Source organism: Monodon monoceros, unplaced genomic scaffold (assembly GCF_005190385.1).
Source record: "Monodon monoceros isolate NGI ecotype Baffin Bay Population unplaced genomic scaffold, NGI_Narwhal_1 Super_Scaffold_18, whole genome shotgun sequence".
Lineage (NCBI taxonomy): Eukaryota > Metazoa > Chordata > Mammalia > Artiodactyla > Monodontidae > Monodon > Monodon monoceros.
This window is the reverse complement of record NW_021703774.1, coordinates 368,362-383,352: the sequence shown is the minus strand read 5'-3', so window position 1 is coordinate 383,352 and position 14,991 is coordinate 368,362. Positions and strand designations below refer to the sequence as shown.

Genomic DNA, 14,991 nt, shown 5'->3' with positions numbered 1-14,991 from the left:
TCTCACAGAAGCAGGACTCGGGGTGGGGGCAGGTCCTGGACGTGGGGTGCTAGGCTGGCCTCTGAGCCTGACCTGCGTCTTCTCTCCATACCGCGCTCTTCTGGGGAGGGGGCTCGGAGGGAAATACGAGGGGCTCAAGCCAAGACAGCAGGAGGTGGGCCGCAGGGGTGGAGGTTCCCTTGCACCCCTGAAAGGCTGGGGCTGCTGTCAGGCTGGCCCCCAGGTGGGGGAGGGCGAGACTGTCCCCATGTCCCGCCATGGGGGACTCTGACTCAGGCTGCAGTGCCGTGGTCCCCCCCGTCCCCCTCCGTTCCCTCTGCCTCTGTCGTGATGGGTGGCAAGAGCTGTGAGACCCTCCCTGGGGTCTCCACACCCCCATTCCAGGGGTAGCATTTTGTCTTTGTTCACCTTACCCCCACCTGACTTCCCCTCCAAGAAAGCACCAGAGGGACCGTTTTAAGTCGGCTCCGTTGTAAATACACGTGGTGGGGATAGGGGTTTAGGGAGGGACCCAGATGCGCTTTGTGAGTTGAATGTATTTTTATGCAATTCTGAGTGGCCTTTCAACTCTGAGATGAATGATTTTGTTTTACTGGTTATTATATAGTATTATTAAGTATTCTGTGTTTGAAAGTTTGGGAATAATAATATCCACATCTACATGATGCCTGTAAACACAACAGTATTTATAAATAAGTAAATTGTGTTTTAACTTCGTGACTGTCTCCACAGTTTAGGAAATGGGGTTTATAGAACCTTACATAGGGCCAGCCTGTGGTAGTTTCACGTCACCATCCTTGCCACTGGGGGCCTCTGTCCCAGGGACGGCCACAGGGGCCAAGGAGGAGCCTGGGGGGCTCCCAGCCTCGGGGGTGGGCACTGGTGCTCTCACCCCGGGAGGCCGGGGCCCTGAGAAGGTGGCTTCCTTGGGTTCCCGGGGCCTCTGCCCGCTGCTCCGTGCAGCACTGTCTCTGCAGGGCCACCGCTCAGTTCAGGGCAGCCGGAACCACTCCATGGCTCCAAACTCTAAAGGCAGCTGGTGGGGGTCACTGGAGGTTAAGGTGCTCGGCCGCTGGCAGGGGGGCCAGGGTCGGGCCCTCCGTCTGTCCTAGGGCACCCCATCTGGTTTGCTCAGACCCCATTCACACCCAGCGGAGGCCCCGTCACCGAGCTGGAGGTCACGGAGGTGGGGGAGGGAGGCGTCTTCTCCCCTGCGGCCACCCGGCTGCTGGCCTGCGGCCCAAATCGGAGGCAAAGGATCAGGTCTGGAGTGAGGGCTCCTCTGGGTGCCCGCTGGGCCCGGGGAAGTCAGCGGAGACTGGGCATCGCCTGGAGGCGGTGAGGCCCGGCCCTTCCCTCCTGAAGACTCCCCAGCCCTCGTGCTGGGCTGGCCTTGCCCCCCTCAATCCCAGCCTCTGCCAGGCCAGCCTTACAGGCTCTGCCTTCTCGTCCCTGGAGCTTGGCCCTGAGCCGGACGCCCCCCTCCACCTGTGGCAGAGGGGCTGCGGGGGCCTCCCTGAGGAGACGGCCCCCAGATCGCAGTGAGGACGGGTCACCCTTCCAGGTCTGGAGGCGGTGCTGCCCTACCGTCTCTTTCCAGAAAATCCTGAAGCCCCGTCCTCGGCCTCAGGAGTCACAGACGTCTGAAGAAGTCGGCTGCGGTGAGCTAACCGAGGGCTTGTAGGAACCGTCCCTCCTCTGACCCCCACCCCAGGGCCAGACGGTGGCCGCGCCCCGAGCCCGGCTCTGCTGGCAGTGGGGAGCCGGGGGTCTAGTCCACCCCAGCCCCCGGGAGGCCTCGCCCCAGCAGCTGCCCTGAGGGCCCACGCGCCCACCGCCCAGCTGGACCTGGCCTGGCCTTCTGGTTCCTCCAGCCCCTGAGGGAAGAGCCGTGTCCCCAGCCTCACCCCCCCCCCCCCGCCCCCGCGCTGACCCTGGGGGCGGCTCCTGCTCCCCAGCCCAGCAGGAACAACCAGAGACCGCCCCCAGCGTGCTTTCAGCTCATTCCTTTAATAAGGAAATGCCGCTTGTTACAAAAGAACGTGTTGACAAGAGATGAGACAAGAACAGAGTCCGCGGGGCGGGGGTGGGCGTGGGTGCTGGACATGGGTCCTTCCTGGGACGGCGAAGGCAGGGGTCCTGGTGGGGCTGCGCGTGCCAGGGGGCCTGGGGCCTGCCCGCCATGCTCTTGCAGTCTTCAGACCCCAGGATTTCAGAAGCAGCGGATCCCGCCCTCGGAGAGGAGGCGCCAGGGCAGAACATCTGGCTTCTCGGAAGGGGTCCTGGGGTCCCGATGGCTGAGGGGGGCCCTACGCGCCCCCGGCTCCCGCCACCCCCCCAGCACAAGGGGCCTGGCTTGTAGCGCACAGGGCCCACCTGCCCACCTGCGGCCTCGTCGGCGCTCCTGTCAGACCCCCTGCATTTCCCCCTCCTCCCATCAGGGCTGGCTGGAGGGGTCGCTCCCGTGCGTGGCGTTCCTCTGCACCGGGGCCTGCGGCTACTGTCCCTCCTGGTTCAGCGAGATGGCTCGGGACCTGGGGTCCCCCGGCCCCCTTCCACCTCCTGCCCTCCCATGGGACACCTGGCCGGGGCTGGGCTGGGGCACTGGTGAGGGTCCCTCGTAGCCAGAGCCGCCCAGCCGCAGGAGAGAGCATGCGGGGGAGCTTGGCCTACCGTGCTCTCCAGCCCCCGGGGTCCCTCCCCACTGCCACCCTTGGCCCCCCAAGCCCCCAGTGTCACGTGAGCAGGGCTGGTTGTCCAGCCGGGCGGCATCAGGGACCTGACCACAGACCCGGCCACCAACAGCTCCTGAGAACCCTCGTCGCCTGCACGGGGTACCCCCATGGCCCATCCACCCCCCTACGTGGAGTCAGACTGCAACACCAGGTGAGGGGGCCGGGCCAGCGGGGGCATCTGCTGGGGCCCCACTGGGAGACCCGGACGCCATCCGTCCTCGCAACGTGGGGCTGGGAGCAGACGTGACGATGGGTGAGCCCTTCACGAGTGTCCTGAGGGGAGCCCTGGGAGGATGGCCCCGCAGGGGCCCCTGTATGGCTTTTCAGTGAATTCAGAGAGTGGGAGGAGGGGGCACACCACACACACACACACACACACACAGGACACAGGGCTGGACGCAGGGCGCCGAGGGTCAGCTCTGCCCACGGTCCCCTGGTCAGACCAGGGCCAGAGGCCAACTCCCCCCGGCGCGTGGCAGGGCAGGGGGGCCGGGAGGGCGAGGGGAAGGACTTTACACACAAAGTCGAAGGAGCAGCTCAAGTTGTGTAAAACGGGGCTGGAGGCACTCAGCATTGCCATGCGGTTATTTACACAGAGTTGAGACATGCATCTTGGTGGGACGAGACTGGGGTCGTGTTCACAGGTGACCACCCTCTCCGTGAGGCTCAAATGGCTTCAGAAGGTTCTTGTTTTGCTGTCGCTTAAAAAATATATTCTTGTGTCTTCAAGTCAGAGTGTCCCCCTTCCCAATATTGCAGCTCAAAGAATGGGTAGAATCCTGGTGACCTGTCCCTGCCCCCTGAGGCTAGGGGGTGAGGGCGAGGCAGAAGTGGTCGCAGGACTGGCCTGCCAGACAGAGCATGGACGGCGGGGCAGCCTGAGTTTCGGGTGAGTCCCAAACAGCGCCTAGGAGGGACTTACACTTTGAAATTACTGGTTGTTTAGCTGAAATTCAAATTTAACTTGGTGCCCTGCATTTTTATTTGCCAAATCTGGCAACCATGTTGGGGGGCTGAGGGTCACCACGATCAGGCCTGGGGACCCTCCCCTGTCTGCCACCACCCAGGGCAGAACCAGGGCTCTGAGGCAGGAAGGGGGATGGAGTGGAGGGAGACCCAGGGACAGCCTCTCTGTGGGGCTGGGGGAAACAGAAGCCAGACACGTGGTGGGCCGGACGCCCTCCCTCCCCAACCCCAGGGGCGCCCTCCCCCCCCCCAGTTCGCTCACCCACCACCTCCCACTGCAGGGCTGGCGGGGGAGCTGCAGCGACCCCACCCCCACCCCTCACTGAAGCCCTGGGCCAGCGAGACCATCTCAAACCGATTCTAGAAGCACAAGCTACATATGGTTCCTGGGAAGTAAAAAGACCAGGCCTGAGGCTGCGTGAATCCCTGCTGTCCCTTCCCCCAGCCGAGCGACCCGGAATGTCAGTTCCCATCCGGCCCGGCACCGGTCGCTCATCATAGGGGGCTTCCCCCAGCTTCCCCCAGCCCTCAGCTTGCGCGGCCAAAATCCGGAAACGTGCCCGGAGCCCTGGCGGAGCTGGTTCCACTCTGGAATGATTATTCAAGGAGAAAGGAGGAAACAGAGCTTTCTGGCCTCACCTCCATTTTCTGGGTGGCACTGGGTTTCATTTTTCATGGTTTCAGTCCCTTTGTAAAAATCGCCTCTTCTACTTTCCTCTCTGCAGTAGACTTTGGGAGTGAAAACGCACAGCCTGGAGGCCTCCAGAACCCCTCGTAGCCAACCTTAATTCTGTCCCTCTCAGGGCAGGATCCCGACACCCCAGAAACAAGCCTGGTGGCAGTGAAGGTGCTCTGTGGACTGGGTAAGGACCCTCAGGTGCAGGACACTTAGGACCAGTGTTGTTTCCCCACCTAGTTTGTGGGCCCGGTAGATGCCTTCTGCTCAGATGGCTCCTCTGAGGCAGGGGCCCAGCCAGGACCGGCCAGAACCCAGGAGAGCACTGCTCCCCTCCCGCGTCCCCTCGGCTCCGCACTGGTGCCCACACTCAACCTCCCTGCCCCTGAGGCTACCCACTCGAGGTGGGCCCAGAGCCGTAATCCAGCCGCGTCTCCGGGCCCAGGACCCCCAGAGCGGCAGACGTGCTGCGGAGCCTCTCCCCTTCCCGCCGGGAGAGAGGCGAGTCCTGGGCTCGGGAGGGTGGACGAGAATCCCAGATGGTGGAAGGTGGTCGGGAAGGGGCGCGAGAGTGAAGGTGGAGGGTGAGAAGTCAGCTCTGGGGGCCCCGGGGGAGAGGGGGCCCCGAGGAAGCACCAAATCCCATAGCTCTGCAGGGGGGCATCCAGGCCGGGACAGCCCCCTGTGGTCCCCCCCGGGCCTGAAGCCTCACTCTTGTCCTACAGCCCGGGCCCTAGGACCAGCCCACAGTCTTCGTCAGGTCCCAGCTTCTCGGCATCAAGTGAAGAATGACTTCCTGAGGACCAAGGGCCACGAGCAAGCCTGAGCCCCACTGCCCAGCTGCTGCTCCCGGAGGAGACGGCTTCTCACCACCTGCCCAGCCGGGAAACGCAGCCGGGCAGGAACACATGCCTGCTCCTTTCTGACAGTGAAAGAGACGTCCCTCTGCCTCAGGTGCCCGCAGACGCCAGGGTGGCTAGACGGGGTGGGAGGTGCTGCCACGTGTGCTGGGAAAGAGGCGCAGCTCGGGGTCTGGGAAGCCTTGAGTGTTCCGCGCCGAGGAGAGGGCCAGGGCCTGCAGCTGCAGAGACAAGGGCGGCTGAGGGGCCGGGGGCCGGGTGCTCTCGCCCAGGCTGCAGGTTTGGAAGGAGACTCGGTGCACGCTGGACTAACGTATATATGGCTTTTTATCGATGCTGGGGACACGAGGTGCGCGGGGAACGAGCACAGTGACCGCGGGGCAGAACCCGGCCCATGTCCTCCGCCACCGCTCGGAATGGCTGCCCTGCTCCTCGGGATTCACAGCAAGTCCCTCAGGAATGCTAGGCGGGGCCTCCCCGCAGGGCCCCTGGGAAAGCTCAGCCAGCTGTCCACTACCCTCCCCTCCTTAGCGGGGCCTCAGGGGAACTAAGAACCCGTAAACCTTCCTTTTCAAGCCCTCTGGCTCTGAACGGATACCGTGTCTTCAGACAGAGCTGCTCCCCTTTGATTAAGGGAGGAGCACAGGCGGGAGGGTAAGAGATGCCAGTGACTGCTGGCTCCCGTCCTAGAAAGGGAGCCGGCATCTGGGTCTCCCACCGCAAGGGCAAAGGGCCGGCAGTTTCATTTTGGCCTTTCTGGGAAGCGGGTCTTCTGTTTCTTTGCGGTTTGACATCACCCGTCAGCAAGGTGAGGTCGCGGGACGGACAGTCCCCGTTCGAGTCCAGCCAGTCTAGCCTATAGCTCAGGTCTGTGGTGTCCCGGGAAGCCCCCGGCAGCAGGAGGAGGTCCACGCCGGCAGCGGGCTTTGGTCCTGGCTCTGCACAGTCCAGTCTCCCCGTCTCGCCTCCCAAACAGCCACCCCGACGCAGCGTGGGAGCTCCCCAGTGCGAGCAGGGCTCTAAGCCCTCTGCTCCCACACGGCACCCTGTCCGCGGCCCTCCACGAGCACAGAGGATGTGCACACACGCACGGATCCCCGGCCGCCGGTTGCCTTCCGTCAGGAGTCAGGAGGTGCTGCCATTCCGTTGGTCCGGAACGCTCAGAAAATGCCACCACTTTCTGCCAAGAGAGCCTCCCTCGAGGCGAGGGCTGGGCGGAGCTTTGGAGGAGGAGGGTGGCGGGCATGCAGCGAGGAAGCTCCCGGGGCGACGACGGGCCAGGCTTCTCTCACCTCCGAGGGGCCCCCCTCAGCCACCGTCGGAGGGAGGGGTCTTTAGAAAGAGGACGAGGGCAGAGGAGCGAGGGCACGGCCGCACACGGGTGGCAGGGATGCCTCGAGGGCTGCCCAGCTGAGGCAGCAGCGCTCGGGCCGCGGCCCCTACTTGTTCTTGCCCAGCAGCGCGTCCACCTCCTCCTCGGGCTTGAGTGAGTGCCACTGGGCGATGGGCCGGCGGGGGTTGGCCAGCATGTCAGACCAGTGCCGCAGCTCCGTGCCTGTGGCACTGCTGCCCACGAAGATCTTGCCGATGGCTTCGTTCTTGCCCAGCTTGTCGTAATCCAGCACGGTGACCACCACCTGGACTTTCTGCAGGGGGCAGAGGGAGGGGCAGTGGGCAGGAGAAGGACCCGGCGGCCGGCCCCTCCCTCCCCAGCTCCAACTGGGCGGGCGGGCACACAGAGGCGGGGCCCGTGCCTCTGACGCATCCTTCGCTTCTACCAAGGACTGAACACAGGCCCCCGGCGGCGCGCTGAGCGCCTGGGAGCAGAAGGGCAGGCGCATCCTCGCAAGGTGACGAAGGTCACACCCGAGAGGCCAGCAGGAGGCACCTCGGGACCTCAGAGGGAGTGACGTCCAGCTGGTGAGTTAGGGCAGGCTTCACGGAGGAAGTGACCTGGACTGGGGGGTGGAGGGGCAGCAGGGGGAGGTGGGCGTCCACCACCTCAGCAGCTGCAGCCTCTCCACACACGCGCCCTGCCACCAACCTCGAGGCCAAAAGGAGGTGTCTGTGAGCGGCTCCCGCTCACCTCCCCAGAAAAGGGGCGGGCTGGGAAGTGCCGGGCATGGCCGGCCGGCCGTCTGTAGCAGTCAGTGGGGGAGGTCACCCGCCCCACGTCCACCCCTGCCAGCCCAGCACCTGGATCTGCTCGAAGGGGATCTCGAAGCTGAAGGACTCGTTGAAGTACGGGTTCAGGGTCTTCTTCTTCACTGTCGTCTTCTTCTTCTTGAGCCTCTTGCCGTTCTGCATCAGGTGGATCTTCACGTAGGGGTCTGTGCGGAGGCAGCCGGCGAGGCCCTGAGCACGCGCCCGGCCCGCCAGCCCAGGGACGGCAGTGCCAGCTTCCAGGCCAGGGCGGCCAGAGGCTTCACCTCTGGGACCCCGCCATGGCTGTGGCCGCCTGGAGCTCGGAGCTCTGCTGGGACGGGCCTGCGCCGGCGCTCGGTGAGGAGCCAGGGGGCCACTTGGTGGTGTCCGTCCTGGGCAGGGGGCACGGCAGCGACCCACCCCATCCCATCCTTCTGACCTTAGCAACGAGGCCCAGAGAAGGGCACCTGTCTGCCCGAGGTCACACGGGGGCTCAGGGACAGAGCTGGGCTGGCGGGAACCTGAGCAGTTCAGGAGGCCGGGCAGTCGCACCCCCCCCCGCCCCCCCCCAAGGCCCCTTCCCAGGGCGGGCCCCCCCCCCCCCCCCCCCCCCCCCCACGGTAGAAGGGCCCGCGTCAGGCCGAGCCCTCCCACCACCTGCCCTCCCTGTCCCTGCCTCACCTGGGGGTGACGTCCCTGACCCCTTCCCTCCAGGGCCCACAGGGAGAGCAGCGGAAAGGCAGCTCTCAGCGGGGCTCCCCGCCCCGTCCTGCCCTGAGGACCCAAAGCCGCTCAGACAGCCTGTGTGTCCCACGCATCTGAGGCCTGCTATCCAGGTCGAGGGCTCTGGGCCGCGACCGGCTGGCAGGTGCCCCCCGATGGCGGCCAGAAGCCACGCACACACCTGAAAGGCCACCCACGTCCATCTTCTTGAGGTTCTTGGCCTCCAGGATGCAGACGGTGAGCTTCCCAGCCGTGGGAACGTAGCGCAACGAGGTGCAGATGTCACCCAGCTTCTCCGGCTGTCGGGGGAAGGGGACGCGGTCAGCGCAGCAGCGCCTGTGTCCAGCACGGCTGACCCCCTCGGGGCCTCAGGCCAGGGGTGGCACAGCCCTGGCCGTGACAGGTGGACACTGCAGCGCCGAGGACAGGCTGCTGGCGGTGTGGGGTTTGCCGGGGCCCCTCCCCAGCCTGGCAGGCAGCGGAGGGGGACGAAGAGGGGATGCGGGGAGCCCCCCTTCCTGATCACAGCCATCCCACTTGCAGAGCGAGCTGCTGTCCTCCAAGCCCTCGGCATCCCTTTCCTTGTGTTAGCGTCACAGGGCAAGGACCTCGTGACTAGCAAGAGGGGGCTCCTGGGCCCGAGAGCTCGGCCGGCGCCATGGCACAGTCGAGGCTTCTCAGAGGCGGGCCTCGGGACCCAGGCTGGCCACCTCGCCCACAGCCCGGTCAGGGTGCTGACCCTTCCTCCGGGCGACCTGAGCCCCGAGGTGAGGAAGGGCACACCTCACATGCGCGGACTCGGCCAACACGCCCGGCTGGTGCTTGGAAGGGATGGTGGCTAAATGGGGGCTTTGGTACACAGCAGGTGCTCAATAAATATTTGGCGAATGAGTGAGTGCGTGCTGTGGCAGTTTCTAGGAAGACAGGCCCCCCTTGCTGAGAATCCTCTAGAACAATGTGGGCTCTCCCTGTGGGTGAATGTGGTCCCCAGGTGGGTCACCGGCCCTAAGTGGGCCCAGAGCCATGGGAGAAACACGAGTGACGCGTCCTGTCCCCCTGAGGTGCCCCCTCGTCTGCAGACACAGAGCCGGGGGCGTGGGGCGGACCCGCCAAGCTCTCCCGCTCTCACCTCCTCCTTCTCTCCGCCCTGCAGGTCCCTCCACTCCTCGATGGGCTGCCCCAGGTCCACGGTGTTCATGGGCACCTTTACCTCCCCGATGATGTCGTGTTTGGAGAAGCGGTCAAAGTCGTAGATGGCCATCACCAGGGTCTTGCCCCCCAGCTCCTGGTAGGGCACCTGCAGGGCACAGGCAGGATGGAGGGGTCAGGGCAGCTCGGGGCCTCTGGGGGCCCTGCAAGACACCTGCCAAGTCTGCGGACACCCGGGCTCGGGTCCAGGCCGAGCTGGTTCTGGGCCTCAGCCACAGCCCAGGACCAGGGGAAGGTCCACAGCGGGCCAGCCTGTCACCTTGAAGGTGAAAGTCTCGTTGAAGGCGGGGTTCAGCGTCTTCCGATGGACTTTGGTCTCATATTTCTTCTTCTTGTCTGGAAGGAGGAAGACCTTGACATAAGGGTCCGAGGTGCCGCCCATGTCCAGGGCGGGCAGCTCCGCGGCCTGCAGGACGCCCACGGTGAGCTGTGGAGTGAGTGGGCGCCGGGTCAGCCCCGAGAGGGCGGGCGGGTGGGTGCTGGACAGGAAGTCGGCCTCCATCTCCCTCCCCGGGGAATCGGAGTAACACGGGGGAGACAGTCGCCGCGAGGTGACTGGTCTGCCCGAGGAGGGCAGCACGTGGACGGCGGGCAGGCTGAGCACAGCCCTTCTTCCCTACAGCCAGGGTGCCCGCCCCGTGGAGCCCTGGGGGCCGCCCCCGCCCCCGCCCCGCGCACCTGGTTGGCCTGGAAGTCATAGTCCAGGGAGAACTGCAGCTTCCCCAGGTTCTCCGGCTCCTCGCCCTCGCCCTCGCCCTCGCCCTCCGTCAGGCCCGTCTCGGCGTCATCATCGTCCTGGGGGGCTGAGGAGGGGAGGGAGGGTCAAGGGAGAAAAGGCGGGGAGCCTGCCCCCGTGCAGACCCCAACCCAGAGCTGGAGGGGCTCCGTCGGGCCCCGCTTCCCCTCAGCCCCCAGCCCGGCCCTGTCCCTGCGGGGCCAGCACGGCCCAGATGCCACGCGGCTTCTTGAGTGGTGGAGCCTCCCTGTGACCCCCACCCCGCCCCCAGCTCAGGCCACCACGTGGGCAGCACGTACCAGGCGTGCAGGCCGGGCGTCCAGGCCAGGCGAGTCCACAGGTGGGAGGAGAAGGGAGAGAGTGGTAAGAAAATCCTGCAGCTCAGGCCAGCCGCATGGCAGGGCCGGGGCCCCCACAGGCTCACACGCACACGCACGTCCACGTGCGTGCTCACACACGCTCTCACACACATGCACACGCAGACTCAAAGGCCACGGCCCCTGGCTGACCTCCTGAGATCAGCCCTCCTTCCTCCCTCCACACTGATTCCTTGAGCAAGAAATTCCTCCCAGAACAAACATGGGGAAAGTGAGGCGCCCGGGGCCTCTGCAAACTTAAAAGGAGACACAGGTACATCAGGGCGTCTTCCAGGCTGCTCCCTGAAAGATGGGGAGAAGAGCCACGTCCTTGTGGACGAGAGACGGACCCAAAGGGCCCCACAATGAGGACATGGTCCAGCAGCCCTGCCGGCAGGAAACCGGGTCACTCGATGGTGGCTTCCTGGTGGGCGGGGGGTCTCTCTTCCCAGCATTTTGTCCCAACGGCCTCCTTTCGGGTCAGTCAAGGACAGTCCCTGCTGACCTGAGCGAGCTCTTCCCACCTGGAGAGCATCGAGGGGCCTCTGGTCACCCGGCCCCGCCTACCTGGCCACCCTTCATGTCCTTCATGTTCATGGCGTTCTTGGCGCCCTTGCCCTTCTCCTTCTTGTTCTTCTTCTTCTTCCAGCAGCACTTCTTGCAGATGCAGAAGCAGCAGGCGAGGAGCAGAAGGCCCAGGAGCACCGCGATGGCGCCCAGCGCCCAGGGGGGCACTGCCCACAGGGAGACGGGGTCAGCAGCGCTCGGGCAGCCCCGACCCCTCGAGGATAGAAAGCTGGGTCGGGGCCCGGCCCCGCTGCCGCACCCCGCGTTGTAAACCCACGTTAAGTTGCATGCTTCGGTGCCCTCCCCTTTCTGCCACCCCAGCAGGGACAGCCTGTGACAGGGACAGCAGCCAGGCGCACACCACGGGGCCCTCATCTGGGCTCTGCTGAGATCTGACAACTTTGACCCTTGGGACTGTGGCTCACACGAAGGATGGGAGGGTCCTCATCAGACCCCGGTGGGGTAGGAAGGCCCGGCCCTCAGGCGCAGTCCTGAGAGGGCTAAGCCTGTGCCAGGAGGCCGGGCTCAGAGGGCCCGCGGGTCTGGGGAAGTGCGGGGAGGGGCGGGCCGCGGGCCGGCCGGGGCTGCTCTCTGAGGTGCTGAAGCACCGCCTCCCTCCAGTGGGGCTGCTCCCCGAACCCGGACCTCGGGTTTCTCCCCACAGCCTTTACCAGAAATCCAGGAAGCAGTAGGGGGTTTTATTTTCTATCATCTTGCAAAATAAAGTAGTTTTAAAGTATGACTGGAAAACTTGAATAATGATTTCTGTTTCATAATTTTTTATCTTCTTTTGGTTCCATCTTTTGACAGATTTCTAAGTATAAGAACGTTTATCCCCCCTGGAGGTTAGGGCACATAAACCCCCTTGTTCCCTTCATTAGTGCCAGACCATACTGCCCCCCCATTCCTGAAGGGGATCCCCAAATAATCGGGTCCAAACATTAGGAAAGATCGCGGCTGTCGCACCCCCATGGTGCACCCGCCCACCCTCGCCCCCAAGCTGCATACAGATCGATACTCACGAGGGAACTTGACCATCTCATTGAAGAATCGGTCCTTCAACGTGGCAAACAGGTCCCCCTTGCCCTCCCTGGCGCCTCCGCTCTCGGTGGAGTTGTCCAGGGGCTCAGCAGGCATGGTGGTGGTGGTGGTGGTGGGAGCCACCATGGGCTCCTGGTTCCTCTTGAAGATGTTCCTCATGGTGGCAGAGGGACGGCTATGGGTGAAGGGGACAGGATGAGCATCCCACGGGCCCGAGTGCAGACGGCTCTGCCCACGGGCCAGGAGAGGCTCTTCCAAAAGCTAAAGACTGTTTATGAATAAAGGCCATTACAACAAACCCACAGCAAACATCATTCTCAATGGTGAAAAAATTAAAGCATTTCCTTTAAGATCAGGAACAAGACAAGGATGTCCACTCTCGCCACTATCATTCAACATAGTTTTGGAAGTCCTAGCCACGGCAATCAGAGAAGGAAAAGAAAGAAAAGGAGTACAAATTGGAAAAGAAGCAGTAAAACTGTCCTTGTCTGCAGATGACATGATACTTACATAGAAAATCCTAACGATGCAACCAGAAAACTACTAGAGCTCGATGAATTTGGTAAAGTAGCAGGATACAAAACTAATACACAGAAATCTCTTGCATTCCTATATACTAACAATGAAAGGTCAGAAAGAGAAATCAAGGAGACAATCCTATTTACCACAGCATCAAAAAGAATAAAATACCTAGGAATAAACCTACCTAAGGAGGCAAAAGATCTGTACTCAGAAAACAGTAAGACACTGATGAAAGAAATCAAAGACGACACAAATAGATGGAGAGATATATACCATGTTCTTGGATGGGAAGAATCAATATTGTCAAAATGACCATACTACCCAAAGCAATCTACAGATTCAATGCAATCCCAGTCAAATTACCAATAGCACTGTTCACAGAAATAGAACAAAAAATTTCACAATTTGTATGGAAACACAAAAGACCCCGAATAGCCAAAGCAATCTTGAGAAAGAAAAACGGAGCTGGAGGAATCAGGCTCCCTTACTTCAGACTATACTACAAAGCTACAGTAATCAAGACAGTATGGTACTGGCACAAAAACAGAAATACAGATCAATGGAACAGAATAGAGAACCCAGAAATAAACCCACACACCTTTGGTAAATAAATCTATGACAAAGGAGGCAAGAATATACAAGGAGAAAAGACAGTCTCTTCAATAAGTGGTGCTGGGAAAACTGGACAGCTACACGTAAAAGAATGAAATTAGAACATTCTCTAACACCATACACAAAAATAAACTCAAAATGGATTAAAGACCTAAATGTAAGACTGGGTACTATAAAACTCTCAGCAGAAAACATAGGCAGAACACTCTTTGACATAAATCGCAGCAATATTTTTTTTGATCCACCTCCTAGAGGAATGAAAATAAAAATAAACAAATGGAACCTAATTAAAGTTTAAAGCTTTTGCACAGCAAAGGGAAACTATAAACAAAGCCAAAAGACAACCCAGAGAATGGGAGAAAATATTTGCAAATGAAGCAACCAACAAGGGATTAATCTCCAAAATGTACAAACAGCTCATGCAGCTCAATATCAAAAAAACAAATAACCCAATCAAAAAATGGGGTTAAGATCTAAATAGACATTTCTCCAAAGGCATACAGATGGCCAACAAACACATGAAAAGATGCTCAACATCACTAATTATTAGAGAAATGCAAATCAAAACTACAATGAGCTATCACCTCACACAGGTCAGAATGGCCATCGTCAAAAACTCTACAAACCATAATGCTGGAGAGGGTGTTGAGAGAAGGGAACCCTCCTGCACTGCTGGTGGGAATGTCAATTGATACAGCCACTATGGAGAACAGCGTGGAGGTTCCTTAAAAAACTACAAATAGAATTATCATACGACCCAGCAATCCCACGACTGGGCATATACCTGGAGAAAACCGTAATTTGAAATGATACCTGCACCCCAGTGTTCACTGCAGCATTCTTTACAACAGCCAAGACGTGGAAGCCACCTAAGTGTCCATCGACAGATGAATGGATAAGGAAGATGTGGTACAGACACGCAATGGAGTATTACTCAGCCATAAAAAGACCAAAATAATGCCATTCACAGCAACATGGATGGACCTAGAGACTGTCATACTGAGTGAAGCCAGACAGAGAAAGACAAGTATCATATGATATCACTTACATGTGGACTCTTTAAGAAATGGTACAAATGAACTTATTTACGGAACAGGAATAGAGTCACAAACGTAGAAAACGAACTTATGGCTAATAGGGTGGGAGGGGGGGTGGGATGAATTGGGAGACTGTGATTGATATGTATACGCTACTATATATAAAATAGATAACTAATAAGGACCTACTGTATAGCACAGGGAACTCTGCTCAATACTCTGTAACGACCTATACGGGAGAAGAATCTAAAAAGAGTGGATTATGTATATTTATAACAGATTCACTCTGCTGTACAGCAGAAACTAACACAACATTGTAAATCAACTCTACGCCAATAAAAATTAATTTTAGAAAAAAGACTGTATTAGCTGGGACTTCCCTGGTGGCGCAGTGGTTAAGAATCCGCCTGCCAATGCAGGGGACACAGGTTCGAGCCCTGGTCCGGAAAGATCCCACATGCCGTGGAGCAACTAAGCCCGCGAGCCACAACTACTGAAGTCTGTGCGCCTAGAGCCCGTGCTCCGCAACAAACGGAAGCCACTGAAATGAGAAGCCCGCATACGGCAATGAAGAGTAGCCCCCGCTCGCTGCAACTAGACAAAGCCCGCACGCAGCAACGAAGACCCAACGCAGCTAAAAATAAATAAAATTAAATATATATATATATATATATATATATGAGTCCCTGTTTAAAAATAAATAAATAAGAATAAAATTTTAAAAAGACTGTATTAGTCGTAATCCCTTTAAGTCCCAGGGCACTTCCAGCAGTAGCAACACCGTGAAGCAGCAACCACAGGGCCAC

The 14,991-nt window shown here is 60.0% G+C and overlaps 1 protein-coding gene and 1 long non-coding RNA gene across 4 annotated transcripts in view; one reads left to right on the top strand and one right to left on the bottom strand.

The window, feature by feature from the left end:
• Nucleotides 1–4,101: 4,101 nt before the first annotated feature.
• LOC114898506 lies at nt 4,102–10,975 on the top strand. The gene is made up of 8 exons (XR_003794388.1): nt 4,102–4,564; nt 5,103–7,157; nt 7,548–7,739; nt 8,097–8,342; nt 8,649–8,872; nt 9,259–9,393; nt 9,658–9,736; nt 9,937–10,975. It is a non-coding gene; the product is annotated as an uncharacterized LOC114898506 (long non-coding RNA).
• SYT2 (synaptotagmin 2) overlaps nt 6,624–14,991 on the bottom strand; it is an 82,664-nt gene continuing 74,296 nt past the window's right edge. For 2 of the 3 annotated variants that reach the window (XM_029228078.1, XM_029228077.1), the window contains exons 2-9: nt 11,996–12,189; nt 10,974–11,140; nt 9,993–10,109; nt 9,574–9,741; nt 9,235–9,402; nt 8,287–8,404; nt 7,434–7,567; nt 6,624–6,883 (exon numbers count right to left, since the gene is read on the bottom strand). In XM_029228078.1, the coding sequence (XP_029083911.1) occupies nt 6,677–6,883; nt 7,434–7,567; nt 8,287–8,404; nt 9,235–9,402; nt 9,574–9,741; nt 9,993–10,109; nt 10,974–11,140; nt 11,996–12,173 (1,257 nt within the window). In that variant the 5' untranslated portion in view covers nt 12,174–12,189 and the 3' untranslated portion in view covers nt 6,624–6,676. Of the gene's footprint in view, nt 6,884–7,433; nt 7,568–8,286; nt 8,405–9,234; nt 9,403–9,573; nt 9,742–9,992; nt 10,110–10,973; nt 11,716–11,995; nt 12,190–14,991 lie in introns of those variants that run through there. The other variant, XM_029228076.1, reaches the window with a different exon arrangement.